Consider the following 14,185-nt stretch of genomic DNA (forward strand, 5'->3'; position numbering starts at 1 on the left):
CATGTCATCAGTTGAGAGCAAAAAAGTAAAAAATAAAGAAAGTATACAATAAGTACAGTTAAAGCTGAATATACATGCAAATACTTTGTAGGCGGACTGTCAAAATACACACTAATGTATTGTCATGAAAATATTGTGGGGTTCCATACAGGCTCATGTATAAATATGATTATTTATTTTTAATAAAAATTTACTTATAAAAACGATATTTATTAATATATTTTTTATGTAAATAAGTAATGTATTAACTTAATAAATTTAAATATTAGCGGGACAATGTTGTCGGCAAACTAAGAGAGACGAAGAAGAAAGCAAGGGGCACTGCAATAGCTTGATCCAGTGTACTCTTTGATGGAGTTGCTCGTCCCGTAAAGCCGGTTCAGTTATTATGTATCCAGTCCCAAACGCTTAAGTATGATCACCTCATACACACCGGCTGAGTGTTTGAAAATGAAAATATTGCACATTACTGACGGACTGCAGTAAAATACAGCACACAGATCAGTAAACAGAGTGACCTATAACGGTGCAGTTATGGCTGAGCTTTTCTAGCAGCCAATAGGATGCCCGAGTGTGACGACACTGATGACGCGGAGCTGTTTGGCGCGGAAGTTTGTTTTGTAACTTCGGTGTCTGGTTGTCCGTGGCTTCGTCTGCTCAGTAAAAGTATGTCTACCATTTTTCATAAAAACATTTCTGTCAACCTTACCAGAACATTTCATATCGACATGATGTTAAAGCACGTTTGTGTTAAAGTTATTGAAATGTGTCGTTTATTATAGCGACAGTGGTTACCGTCCCCTCTTTTTTTTTTTTAACTCCCCTGTGTGTGTCTGGTAGCCTAATATAGCTATTAACAGCCTTCTGTCCTTCATATTTCATCAGATGATGCGCAAAAAGCGACGCTCCTCCGTGGATAAAGGAGAGGGAGCTCCTGCAGCACCTAGTAAGTTTAAAACGTGTATGTGTATAAGGCATGTTTCTCCATGTATTCCCAAAAAATTCATCAGTCTTGGGAGCTAAGTAGCACCTATGTTGACACAGTTTCCCGCGAGAGAAGCTGTATAGCTGTTTTCTGTGATATTGTTTTTTAAGGTTTATATCTGCTTTCAGAAGTGAAGAAGAGTCGCAGCGCTGGTCGCCAGTCTAAGGAAGCTGCCCCAGAGGAGACCAGTCAGTGTGTGTTTGTTGACTTTGTCAGAGTGGCCGGTGTCACATTGAGACAGGGCGGCATGCCTAACGAGATAGGTAAACGCACTCAATTCAGTTTTGAAACAAAGCAGGGCTGTAAATGAAATGAGATGCTCACCTACATCTGGTCTTATCCCTCTCCAGGTGTTGACCAAGTAGTGTTTCAGAGACGAATACAGCAGCAAATTCAGAAGAGCCCCAGGTATCCTGGTGTGAGTATAAACCGTACAACAACCCTACAGTAAACACAAAAATACAACAAAAAACACGTTTTGCCCTAAGTTCCTACTTTTCATCTCTTAGATCATTCAAGAATTCATCACAGCACTGGAGTCATATATGGAGAACACTGACAGGTTTAGGAACTGCCTTCTTCCATGCATCCCACAGTCGTCTAATCGAGACTCCAGGTAAACATCCCATAAACAACCAATGAATTATAAGGCTACTTTTGACAGCTCCATAAATTATGGAGGACACAGCTAGAAGTTGGACTAAGCTAATAAAACTGATATGTTTTCATGTGTGCTGCAGTTCTGTCAGTTCATTCCAGGAAAGCCTGCTGCGGATGTTGTTGGGGATTGAAATGTTACAGGTGAGATTTTCTGTGATCACCTCTAAATGAAAACTGCATTTTCACAAGCACAGTCAAAATGAAAAGCAGTATGTATTAGTACAAATACACTACCACAAATCCCCAATCACCTGTCCTTTTTTTTAATAGACTTCCATCATTAACACCTTGCTTGAGAAGCTCCCTGAGTATATGTTAGATAGGTCAGTATTTCCTGACATTTTGATGTACTACACAATTTTTTGGTTTAAAATTTGGAATACTTTTAATATGTCTTTAAAAAAAATCTAACTGTCTTCTCTACTCCATAGTACCAGCAATGGAGGAGTTAGTATCCCACGCATTATTATTAACCAACTCAAATGGCTAGACAGAGTTGTGGACACTAAGGTAATCATTTGTTTGATGACAGGTTTTGTTGCTTTTGTAATTGAAGGTGTGTCTGGCCTGTTGAGTTTGTCCTATAATCACATGTTTCTTCTTTTGTGCTTATTTATCTTCCTGCAGGATTTGGCGTCGAAGCTCATGGAGTTGGTGTCAGTAGCTCCGGCGGAGGTTCAGTGTGACATCATCACCAGTTTGCCAGAGATACTGGAAGACTCCCAGCACAATGATATAGCCAGGGAGCTCAAGTATGTACACTAAATCTCTAACACACATGTGCTGTGGTCAATCTGTGTTTTAAGGTTGCTGCTAATACCCCTCCTCTCTGCAGCTCTTTACTCCAGGAGAAGACTCAGTTGACCGTTCCCATCCTGGATGCCCTTTCTAGTCTTAACCTCGCATCTTCATTGCTGACAGAGGTAGTGTGGACATGCACATATAAACACACATGTGCACTGGTAGAAATGCGTTCTTACTTGTCGCTTCTCTGGCTTTTCAGGTCCGTGGAGCTGTTATGGCCACGCTGGCTGCTGTGCAGCTAGAGGACCTCCCCGTAGTGGTCAAGTTCATCCTGCACTCTGTGTCGGCCTCTGATGCATACGAGGTCAGAGTGGTCAAGCAATACAAAAAAATCCCCATACACACCATAATTTTACTAAATGAATGGATATGAGAAGTGGTTCCTTGTTTTTAGGTTGTCTGTAATCTTCGAAAAAAGCTGGAGCTTGAGCAATGCGTCCTTCCGCCTGTGCTGCAAGTCTCTCAGAGTCGTATGAATAGCAAAGCACCAGGCGGGTAAGATAACAATTAATTTATAGCCCAGTATCAAAACATGTGACACACCTGAAGTTTTGAAGTAATAAATGTGGTTTGTTGGTGATGTGATCCAGTTTTTGATGTTTTTGATGCAGGTCTGCCTCCGCGGCAGCAGCTGGCAGCAGCCAGGACAGCATCTCGTTGATACTGGACTGCATCAAGTCTGCAGTGCGATTCCAGAAAACCATTTCTGAGGCTTGGATCAAGGTATGAAATGAACTAATGTTCTTATGGCCCCTCACTTAACTGACTGAGTCAATTGCTTGTGTCAGTGACTTAAATGTACTTTCCCCCCTCTCTCTCTCTTTCTCTCTGTTTTTTTTAATAGGCCATAGAGTCTGTGAATGAGGTGGAGGGGCATAAGGTAAGTTCAGCATATTCCCAAAGAATGCTAACTGACGGCTTGGTCCCATTCTTAGGTCTATACACTGGTTCTCAAACAGAAGGGGGCCATGGGTCACCAGGTGAAAAATTCATGGCTGTATACATAAGAAGACGTTGAATTAATGTAATTTATGCAGTTAAGCTGCTGATTTTGTATTTAGTGACAGATTTAAAACATTCTGGGGTGACGAGTGTGATTTTAGCTTCTGTATCATCAGAGTTTGAGAACCACGGGCATCCAAAAGTCTCCACTATTAGAAAGCTATTGGATAGTTACTTTTAACATTTCAAGCACATTTCTTCATAACATCTGGATAATTTTACAGAAATTAATTTCTCTTGCTTATCATAGTGACTTGTTTGAGTCCACCACCATGTGTACATGCACCTACTAGACCATGTTGTTACTCATCTTTACTGATGTCAACTGTCACAGTTGGATTATGGGAAACATTTTGAAGGAGGACATTTAGGAAGCCTGTTTATACACCACATTAAGGTTTTTAGGCATCTCTTTGTAATATTTCTGCTTTGCCATGTTAGGTCATGGATCTCCTGGTGCTGCTCATTCTTCACTCCACCAATGCCAACCAGAGCCGACGGGGGGCAGAAAGAGTGCTGAAGGTCAAAGTGAGAAACGGACTGATCCAAGAGGCTCTGTTACAGAGAACCTTCAGGGACTACGCTCAGGTGGGTCAGCCTGTAGAAATAGAAGCTTAAATATAAGAACAGTGCAGTTTTTTTAAAATTTTTAATACTTCATTGTATTTATTATTGTTCTTCTTTTAGGTCATGCGAGGGTACTTCCCCTCCACCCTTGCTTTAGCTCAGAGTTTGGTACGCTCACCCGACCCCTGCGTGGTGCCTTTCGGAGGAAACATGTACCTACATGCCTTCACTGCGTTTGACTCTTACTGCCATCAGGTGAGTTTGAGAATAATTTGAATCATGCGTAAATGTTTCTAAATACAGATTCTTCTGAGTAATTCAACCCCATGGTATTTTAATAGGAGGTGGTGGGCTCTCTCGTGACCCACGTGTGCAGTGGTGTGGGTGGAGAGGTGGACGTGGCTCTGGAGCTGCTCTGTGGTCTGGTTAACGAGAAACCCTCGGAAATGGCCATGTATGCTGTTTTTGTCAAGGTGACGAGGCGATCGAAACATTGTAGCTGCAAATCAATTATACAAAGCAAGCAGCGTGCGGATGATGGCTTTTCTTACCCAGCAGCGGTGTTTTTAAAATGTTTTTGGTTCTGATTGTAACCAGTCATGATATTTGACATAGGGAATCTTGGACTACATGGACAACCTCACTCCGCAGCAGATTCGAAGACTTTTCCACCTTCTGAGCAAACTGGCCTTTGGACAGAAGCAAGGATCTCACATTCAGGTGCAAAATCACGCATTCGGGGGATCCAGATATTGGACAGCCCAGCCTTGGACACTTTTTCTGCTTTTTTTATTTTTTACTGTCCCTCATCTACTGACCTGTGTTCTTCTGTTTTATTCCAAACAGGATGATATGCACATAGTGATCCGCAAACAGCTCTCCAGCACTGTGCCCAAGTACAAGCGCATTGGCATCATTGGTGCTGTGATGATTGTAGGCAGCATGGGGGCTTTCAGGTAAAAACTTGTTTGGCAAACATTAGATAAGCATCTTGTTTACTCTGTGATTTAATTTTTCGGTGTCATCAGCAGACTCTGTCCCTAACCTCTTTTGTCTGTTCCAGGTCCAAAGCGAAGGAATCGCAGAGCAGGTCGCTGTCCCAGGAGACAATCAGACAGGTACGTATTAGCCATTAAAACAAGTGGTGCTAATGATTTTTTTTATTGATTACTCTTTAAAATCTCATTATTCTTTTATCTTTGCCACATCTTTGCCTGTTTTATTTAAGATAACAGTGTTTGATCAGCTAGTATTTAAATATATGGTGTATCTACATTGTAAAAACTTCAGAACCTTTCAAACTTTGGACCCTTTCATTTTGGTTGAACCAGTATTTTTTTTTTCCTTTGAAGTCTGTCACAGATCTCCAGTTATGTTTGTTTTTCCCGCTGCAGGTGACGGCTCTGTTGGAGCTGGTGAAGTCGAGCAGTGAAAGCTCACCTGAGGCTGCAGCTCTTTATTATGATGAACTGGCCAACCTGATTTTGAGCTCTACTCTGGACCCACAGGTCCAGGTATGTTTTAGAAACTCACAAAAACGTCTCTCTTATTCTGCAATATGTAGAATATCTCGCTCTTGCTGCTTAAGAGGCTTTCTCAAATGCAGTTTGTCATGTTGTACTGAAGGCAAACTGGAGGCTACATTTACTGTCTCATCATGAGGTCCAAAGTAGCATTATGTGAAGCTATAGGTGTTAGCTGGTCAACATTCTAGCGTTAGTGCAGCGGTCCCCAACCTTTTTTGCGCCACGGACCGGTTTATGCCCGACAATATTTTCATGGACCGGCCTTTAAGGTGTCGCGGATAAATACAACAAAATAAAACTAGTACCGGTACCGAAAAAAAGAAAATTTATTCATAACACACGTGAAAAGACCAAGGAAAACCGAGTAAACGATAAAAACGATAACAAAATAACTCTGAAACCGATTAAAAACCCTGAAAACTATACATTTCACACCTGAGCCTCAACTCTCGTGGCCCGGTACCAAACGACTCACGGACCGGTACCGGTCCGAGGCCCGGGGGTTGGGGACCGCTGCGTTAGTGGATATGATTACAAAGATGTCTTTGCTCAGACATAACTTTTAATTATTTTCTTTCTTTGTGGTAGTTTCTATTTCTTTTTAAAACTGTTTTTATACATTAATAACTGTACAAATTAAACTTTAAAGTAAAAACTGATTGTACTGTACTTTGTAAGATGAAACCTTCCTGTTATTTTCTTTATTCTTCTAGGACATGATTGGAAAAAGTGTCCTTCAAGACTTTGAGGATGACTTTGTAGTGGACCTGGGCCCGGAAATATCAGGGTCAGTGATGATGACGTAGTAACTGTTTTCAGCATACTGAGTTATATTTTTATATAATTGGTATCACTGAGCCGCCCTGTTTTTTGTCTTTTTTCAGGTCCTTTCCCTTTCCGGCCCGTGCAATGTACAAATTGTATGAAGATGAGGAGCAGGGAGGCATTGCTATCAACCTGATGCCTCTACTGGCCAAAGACATCCAAAACAAAGGAGATTTGCAAAATCAAGTCAATAAGGCACATAAGTGAGTCGTCCCCATGATAAGAGAATGCTAAATCAATAATCTGTTTTGCTCATTGTATTTACTGTATTTGATATTTCCTGTTTGTTGTATTTGTGGGAGCAGGCGAGTGTCTTCTCTGTGTTTGTCCCCATTTTTCCGTCTCCTGAGGTTGTGTGTGGAGAAGCGGCATCAGGGAGACTTGGAGGAAATTGACGGCCTTCTGGGTGAGGAAGAAGGAGTGACGAATACTTTTTGGAAACCGGTGTGGTACTGTGGCTATAAAGCAGTTTATGCTTATGTGTTTATGTGCTTCATTACAGGGTGCCCTCTGATCCTAACAGACATGGACGTAGTAGAGAAAGTTGAGAGCTTGTCAAAAGCTGAGAGGGAGTTCCTCTGTACTTTGCTCTTTCACACCATCAATTGGTTCAGAGAGGTAACTGCATGTTAATGTCAGTTTACTTATTTGGAAAAGACAAGATGTGTGACTGAAGCCCCAGCCACACAGCAACACTTTTCCCCTAGTGGCTGGTCTCTAGGCCTGCGTGACTGTCGCCTAAAGCTGTGTGTGTTTTTCCACAGGTGGTAAATGCATTCTGTACACAAAAAGACACAGATATGAAGATGAGAGTACTGACTCGCCTGCAGAACATCACTTATTTTCAGACACTGTTGGAGAGAGCTCTGGCAGGTGTGTTTTTGATCCAACAATAAAAGGACTTAGAACCCCTCTTTTCTGCCCTGCAGTGTCAGTTTTACTAACAATTTACTTTATTTTGACTTTCAGGAACACCTGGCTATGTGCCACCTATTGCTAATTTTGATGGAGACAGTACAGATGGGATTGTACCTAATTCCACTGTTCCTGTGAATAAGATAAAGAAAGGTGAGTCCACCTGTAACAGGATATTTTAGCCTACGTTGTTTATATGCTTCTGTTATGTGTATGTTAGTTATACATAATAACATTGACCTCGTTATGCTATTTAGATGGCACAGGAAAGAAAAGGAAGGCCTCTGGTAAGAATTCTTCAGAAAGCAGCTCACAGGCTGAAGAGGCGACAGAAGCAGATGAAACTCAGCAGGTAAACATCTCACAAAGTCGACCCTCTCATGTGTTTGTTTAAAGCAAAACAAACTAAAACATGAACTTGCTTGTGATCAAGGAGCAGCCAGAAAAGGAGAAGGTAAAGGAGATCCGGCCAGGTGTCAGCCTGGCGTCCTACAGACTGTTTTTTAGGGAGCTCGACATGGAGGTGCTTAGCGTTCTGCAGTGTGGGCTGCTGTCACGCTCGCTGCTGGACTCTGAGCTCCACACAAAGGTAAATAAGCGTTTTTGGAAACGTGTGCTGCTTAAATGTATTTTACAACTATACCGTATGCACCATTTGAATCAAGCTAATGTTTTTGCATTGCTAAGGTGCGAGAGGAGGTTCTGCTGGGCCCTGCTGAGCTCGTCTTCCTCCTGGAGGATATGCTTCGCAAATTAGAGTTTAGTCTAACAGCTGCCCCGGCCAAAAGAGCTCCATTCCTCAAGGTGTGGAAAAAAGCATAGCAACAGTAGTAACGAGCATTATGGAGCAATGTTAGAGAAAACAAATACTCTGTCACAATAAACACTGCTCATTTTAGGTTAACATTTCATATATTGTAGCAGGAATTCTAGTCACAGATGGAGCAATTTATTTAGACCAAATTAATTTAAGCCTGTTTGTCCTCGAAACTCAATAGTTTCATACAGTATAAATTTAATAATTTAACTGTAATTATTGAACTATGTTCCTGTGTAGGGAAGAACTGATAAGAGTGTGGGCTTCTCCCACCTCCAGCAAAGGAGCTCTAAGGATATTGCCTCTTGTTGTGTCCAACTTATGCCTGCTCTCTGCTCACACCTGGAGAACTGCCACAACCACTTCCAGGTATCGAATCATTAAATGTCTTGACTTCAGATGGGAAATCACGTTTTTAAGAAATTCTCACACATGCTTTCGCTCTTTCACAGATTATGCTATCTGAAAACAACGGCGTTGTTGATGGACCTGCAACAGATGTGGAGGAATACCAGTTAATGTCTTCAGCCTATCAGCTGCTCCTGCAGGTCCTGAACACTACCTTCAGCTGGTAAGGAGAAACAGCAGCACTGATGTTTACCTCAGAAGACATCTAGAGCAGTGTGCCTTGAGAAGTGTTTGCCTCAGTCTGACTGGTGTTGGGTTTTATGTGATATATATGTGCATCTCTCAGGTCTGGGTTTAGTCAACCAGCACAGAAGAGCTTACTGAAGAAGGCTCTGGGATTTTTTGCTGGACGACTCAAAGAGGGAGGTGCTGAGCTGACTCTGGAGCAGCTTGTGAAGTGAGTGGTTAAGTTTTAAGACTCTGCTAGAGGACACTTCTCTAAATAGTTTGATTTGTTTTTTTCATCTCTCACTAAGAAGTCTTATTTCTGCGGTAGATTGTTACATGCACATGCTTACATGTTACACGCTTACATGTAAAAAAAAAAAAAGATTTGATATCCAGGGACCAAGCTATTGTTGACAGAATGCTCCCCACGAAACTCTTTCTCTCTCTTCTTCTTCCTCTGTTTTTATTTTAGACATTTCTGATATTTGTGTTTCATAACATAATAAATGCATTTGTTCTCTCTGTTTTGTTTTTTAGACACAGTTTTGAATATCTGCTCAACTTCCGCAGCACAGTGCCAAATCTCAGCATAGCTCTGTGTCTCTCTCAGCTTCTCTCCACTGTGTCAGAGAAAGGAGGAAATCCTGCCGCTTACAGAGAGCAGACTGGTTGGGCTAATACGATGCCTCATTTTAATTCACTTGAATTATTTTCAAAGAGTGTGTGAGGACCTGATTTATTTATTTTTCTTGGTTTAGCGTCCCTTGCACGGCGTTTCTTGAACCAGGACTGGGTGACGGCCAGTGGCGAGAAGGAGCGAGGCACCAAATTCAATGAAGCACTTCACACTCTCCTGAGGTACGTCTGCATTTTTTGTGGCCCTCTAGTGCAAATGTAAACTCAAATGAAAGCAGCTAAAAGTCTTGAGTATACACTGACTGGTCACTTTATTAGGTACATCGTGCTAGTACTGGGTTAGACGTCATTCAAGCACAGATTCACCAAGGTTGCTGGAAACATTCCTCAGAGATTTTGGTCTATATTGACACAATATATCACACAGCTCCTGCAGATTTGTTGGCTACAATCTCCTGTTCCATCACATCCCAGAGATGCACTTTTAGATGGGATCTGGTGATTGTGGAAGCCAGGTCATGTTAAAGAAACCACTTTGACTGGTCATTTACTTCATGTCTTCCCCCTGATCTTTCTTCCAGCTTTCTTGTTTTCTCTCCACTGTAAAACCCCAAAAATATATTTTAAGAAAAGAAACCACATTCATGTTGTTCCAGCTTTGATTGCTTACAGTATGGGAAGGGCTCGGATAGACTGTGGTGTTTAAAGATGCTCATTTGGTACTAAGGGACCCCCCAAAAATGTCTCCCACTCCATAACAACACAACCATAACCCTGAAACATTGACGCAAAACAGGATGGATCCATGCGTTCATGTTGTTTACACCAGATTCTGACTCTGCTATCCAAATGTTGCAGTAAAAATCTTGAAACATCAGATGAGGGAACATTCTTCCAATCTTCTGTTTCCTAATTTTGCTGATCCTGTGCAAATTGCTGATCTGCCTCATACCTTGATTGTAACAAGTGGTTATTTGATTTATTGTTGACTTCCTTCAAACTCATAGAGAGCTTGCTGTTCTCTGTTGACTGGTGACATCTAGAAAGTTGTTTCGACCATGTCTGCAAGCCTAAACGCGTTTAGTTGCCATGCTTTGGGCTGATTGGATATTTGCACTAACCAGCAGTTGAGCCGGTGTACCTAACAAAGCAGCCGGTGAGTGCATATAAATATATCACCAGTAGGCGATAAAAAATTAAGTACATCACACATCAGTGTCAAATTTAGTCTAAGGTAATTCAGAAATCAGAATCACGATCTTTTTATCTTGCAATATCTTTTTCTTCGGCTGCCTCTGTAGCATCTATCTGGAACATGTTGATGATATTCTAAAGGCAGTGGAGGAAATAGCTGCTCAAGGAATCCCAGAGCTCATCAATGCATCAAAAGATGAGAGCTCTGCTTCCTGGCCCACTCTCAGCAGGTAGGTCTCTACCATGAGCTCTTGATTCTCAGTCATACTGGAGTCAACTCTGGTGATTGTACTGTTGGTTAAGCTGTTAGATTAAGATCTGAGTCTTTGGTTTTCTCTCTTTCATCAGGCAGACATTCCTGGTGTTCTACAAAGTCTTGATGGCAGAGCTTGAGAAAGCTGTTCGCAAGATTCCTGCTAGCAAAATGAGTGACAACACTGAGGTCAGCCACTAGGTGTCACACTGTCCAGCATGTTCTCCTTTATGTAAATCACAGTAGTCAGACCCATAAACTCAGAAAGTCATGTATGCCTTTCTTCTAGGCTCAGAGTGAGAAACTGCTGACATGGAATCTGGCTGTCAGGGACTTTCACATCCTGGTCAACCTGGTTAAGGTATAACATATAAACTGACTGACTGCTGACCTTTAGCTAAGTATATGGTCACGGTACTGTTGGAAAAGTGATTAGAATGAATGATATTTAAAAAGGGAGTTAATATCCATTCCATGTCACGTGTGTGTTTTTGTCCTTGCAGGTTTTTGATTCTCGGCCCGTTCTCAACGTGTGCTTAAAGGTGAGTGGGTTCTGCATGCTGACTATGACACTAACTGTTCAACGTTTTCCTTAACTGGTTTGAATCTTGTATTTGATAGTATGGCCGCCTTTTCCTGGAGTCTTTCCTGAAGTTGGGAATGCCGCTATTGGACTACAGTTTCAAAAGGCACAAGGTAGTTATGAAGCCACTTCACAGCTGTCGGTGTACTTTTATGTCAGATCTCCCACCCCCGTCACATGCACACTACACAGTGTCATGTTTACTAAAACTCTCAATGGTTCTGTAGGAGAGTATACCCTAACCATGATTTTATATACTGGCAAAATAATAAAAACACCATCAGCGTAGTAATCTAATTAACTTTACCCCACCGTCAGCTTGAGGATTGCATACAATGAACCTGAGCGGCTCTGCTGGCTAGCTATATGATAAGACCATTTTAAGCCAAGGATCTTTCCCTATGTTATTTTCTGCAAAGAAAAGTTTATATATCAGCACATATTGGAAAATATTTGTCCATGAACCTGTAATAGACATGGCGATGCTTGTATCTTTCAAGGAGGACGTCCAGAGTTTGCTGAAGACCTTCCAGCTCAGCACTCGGCAGCTTCATCACATGTGTGGACATTCTAAGGTAATTTGATTATTTCTGTTAAATTCAAGAAAGAACCGAGTCTGTGTAGTGTTCACCTTTATCCTCGGGATTTCTTTAACTGATTATAATACATTGGTGCTCAGATGCATCAGGATACCAGCTTGACCAACCACGTGCCAGCCTTGAAGAAGAGCCTCGAGCTGTTTGTATACAGAGTGAAGGCCATGCTGACGCTCAACAACTGTCAGGAGGCCTTTTGGATGGGTAATCTGAAGAATCGCAACCTGAAGGTAAAATATTATTTAACATTATTGTTTTAATTCCTAATACATTTTAAATCATTAACTTAAAAGAATATGATTTACCCTGCAGGGGGAAGAGATTCTTTCTCAGAGGTCACAAGAAGAAGATGATGATGAGGAGGAGGAGGAGCAGCAGCCAGAGCGTTCACCACCTCCACAGGAGCAGTCAGAAGATGAGGTAATTGTAATTTCTTGTAAAAGATAAAACATGAATTGGGCCGACACTCCAAAGGCTTTTTGCAGTTTAGACGTTTGTTGCCTATACACTCACACCCTTTGTTAGGTACACCAGTTTCACGGGCTCAGTTAAATTGAACAATGGAAGATTGGAAAAACATTGCTGATGAGTCTTGATTTCAAATGCAACATTTAGATGGTAGGGTCTCTCTTTGGTGTCGACAAAATGAAAAGTATGGATCCATTTTGCCTTATATTAGCAGTTCAGGCTGCTCGTGGTGTTTTAAGCATCTTAGTACCAACTGAACGTTGTTTAAAAATCACAGCCTGCTTGACTATTACTGCTGACCATCATCATAAAGAGATGGACATGGTCAACAGCAATACTCGAGCAGGATAATGTGCCAAATCACAAAACTGATTTCCTGAACCATAATAATGAAGTCACTGCACCCAAATAGTCTCCACAGACACCAAATCTCAGTTCAATAGAGCACCTTTAAAAGAGAAATAGATTTTTGTATCATGGATGTGCAGCCAACAAATCTGCAGCAGCTGTGTGATGCTGTCATGCCAATATGGACCACAATCTCTGAGAAATGTGCAGCACCTTGAGTTCAATGTATTAGTAAGGTGTACCTAATAAAGTGGGCAGTGGTGTATATATATTACAATTTGTTGTTTGTTTTTGAATAGTTATTAAACAAAAAAAAAAGTTTTTGGCATCTGAAAACTGGTTAAAATAAAATACAAAATAAGCCCCTCCCCCCTCCAATGCACTATACTTACTTTTAGAAGTATTAACTGGTCGGTTCAACAGCTTCAACAGACAGTTGAAGCTGTAGAGCAGTGGGGCCGATAAGATAACTGTCATTCTCTAGCAGGCTAAAAATTAGTGGCTGAGACAGTCAAAGGAGCTTGCAAAGAAAAGCGTCTGGACTTCTTTAAGTTGCTTGAAGACGTTTCACCTCTCATCCGAGAAGCTTCTTCAGTTCTAAGGTCAAATGGTGGTCAAATGGTTAGAACTGAAGAAGCTTCTCGGATGAGAGGTGAAACGTCTTCAAGCAACTTAAAGAAGTCCAGACGCTTTTCTTTGCAAGCTCCTTTGACTACGATGACCTGGATGACTGAGAACCTTCACAGACAGTGGCTGAGACAGTTAACAGGGAAGCGGTGTACTGTATAACTATGTAACTCTTTCTTACATATAGTCACTGTATTTATTCTCTACCATTAATGCTGTTTCATACATGCGTGTTCACAAATAGTCATGTTTACCGTGTGTGCTGTTATTGTGTGCAGGCCCAGGAGAGTGACTCTGAGGGAATTAAAAAGGTTAACAGGGTGGAGAATGTGGACCAGGAGGATACTTCAGATGACTCTGAGTAATACGTCTTTACTGACATAATAATAAATGTTTGAATCTTCCTATTTTCATTTTGTTTCTATTTACAGGTGAACACATCTCATTACTGTTAATCCTATTAAATAAGTTATCACACTAGGGCACAGTGTTAAAAAAAGTTTTACATTTGAAAGTGGTGGATGAATATGTCATTCATATGTTATATTTTAAAATGCTTACCAATTTAACGATTCCGATAAAATACCTTGTTTATCAGCTTTGAAACTGTAAAAAAAAATAAAAAATAAAAATGATTTTGATTGTTTCATTTAATTTTCAAGACCTCTCTTTTCCAGATCTTGTATAAAATGGTATGTCCTGTCATTAGTTTAATATCACCATAATAATGTAGTGTTTTGACACGCTCTGTCATTTGAGGCAATGTTAGAGAACTTGCGTTTTTTTTCTTTGTATTGTAAGCC

At 41.0% G+C, this 14,185-nt stretch overlaps 1 protein-coding gene across 2 annotated transcripts; it reads left to right on the forward strand.

Moving 5' to 3' along the window:
* Positions 1-500: 500 nt before the first annotated feature.
* On the forward strand, positions 501-14,031 carry fancd2 (FA complementation group D2). Of its 2 annotated transcripts, XM_085456648.1 has the most exons (44): positions 506-666; positions 886-946; positions 1,114-1,248; positions 1,336-1,403; positions 1,495-1,601; positions 1,726-1,786; positions 1,916-1,968; positions 2,077-2,155; positions 2,273-2,397; positions 2,481-2,568; positions 2,649-2,753; positions 2,844-2,944; positions 3,061-3,172; positions 3,294-3,329; positions 3,893-4,039; positions 4,139-4,273; positions 4,360-4,491; positions 4,634-4,738; positions 4,865-4,974; positions 5,082-5,136; positions 5,413-5,532; positions 6,258-6,331; positions 6,429-6,572; positions 6,675-6,775; positions 6,872-6,987; positions 7,134-7,242; positions 7,339-7,437; positions 7,542-7,636; positions 7,718-7,873; positions 7,972-8,088; positions 8,342-8,470; positions 8,554-8,672; positions 8,796-8,906; positions 9,215-9,345; positions 9,436-9,535; positions 10,615-10,737; positions 10,856-10,949; positions 11,050-11,121; positions 11,264-11,302; positions 11,382-11,456; positions 11,844-11,918; positions 12,023-12,169; positions 12,252-12,359; positions 13,661-14,031. In XM_085456648.1, exons 2-44 carry the CDS (start codon positions 886-888, stop codon positions 13,745-13,747), a joined length of 4,356 nt encoding a protein of 1,451 aa, XP_085312774.1. In that variant the 5' UTR covers positions 506-666; the 3' UTR covers positions 13,748-14,031. The 2 variants fall into 2 exon arrangements, with proteins under 2 accessions (XP_085312773.1, XP_085312774.1); XM_085456647.1 differs by having other exon boundaries at positions 501-666; positions 4,634-4,974.
* The last annotated feature ends 154 nt before the right edge of the window (positions 14,032-14,185 follow it).

This window comes from Copadichromis virginalis, linkage group LG5, assembly GCF_057382275.1.
Source record: "Copadichromis virginalis isolate Kocher_CV1m ecotype Utaka linkage group LG5, C_Virginalis_male_GT1.1, whole genome shotgun sequence".
Classification (NCBI taxonomy): domain Eukaryota; kingdom Metazoa; phylum Chordata; class Actinopteri; order Cichliformes; family Cichlidae; genus Copadichromis; species Copadichromis virginalis.

What these genes read in the sequence shown, in the direction of transcription:
- fancd2 (XM_085456647.1), top strand. Translation starts at nt 886, where the DNA reads ATGATGCGCAAAAAGCGACGCTCCTCCGTGGATAAAGGAGAGGGAGCT. An exon ending in ATGAGGTGGAGGGGCATAAG is followed by an intron (nt 3,330 to 3,892) that starts GTAAGTTCAGCA and finishes TTGCCATGTTAG; the next exon opens with GTCATGGATCTCCTGGTGCT. An exon ending in TGTATGCTGTTTTTGTCAAG is followed by an intron (nt 4,492 to 4,633) that starts GTGACGAGGCGA and finishes TATTTGACATAG; the next exon opens with GGAATCTTGGACTACATGGA.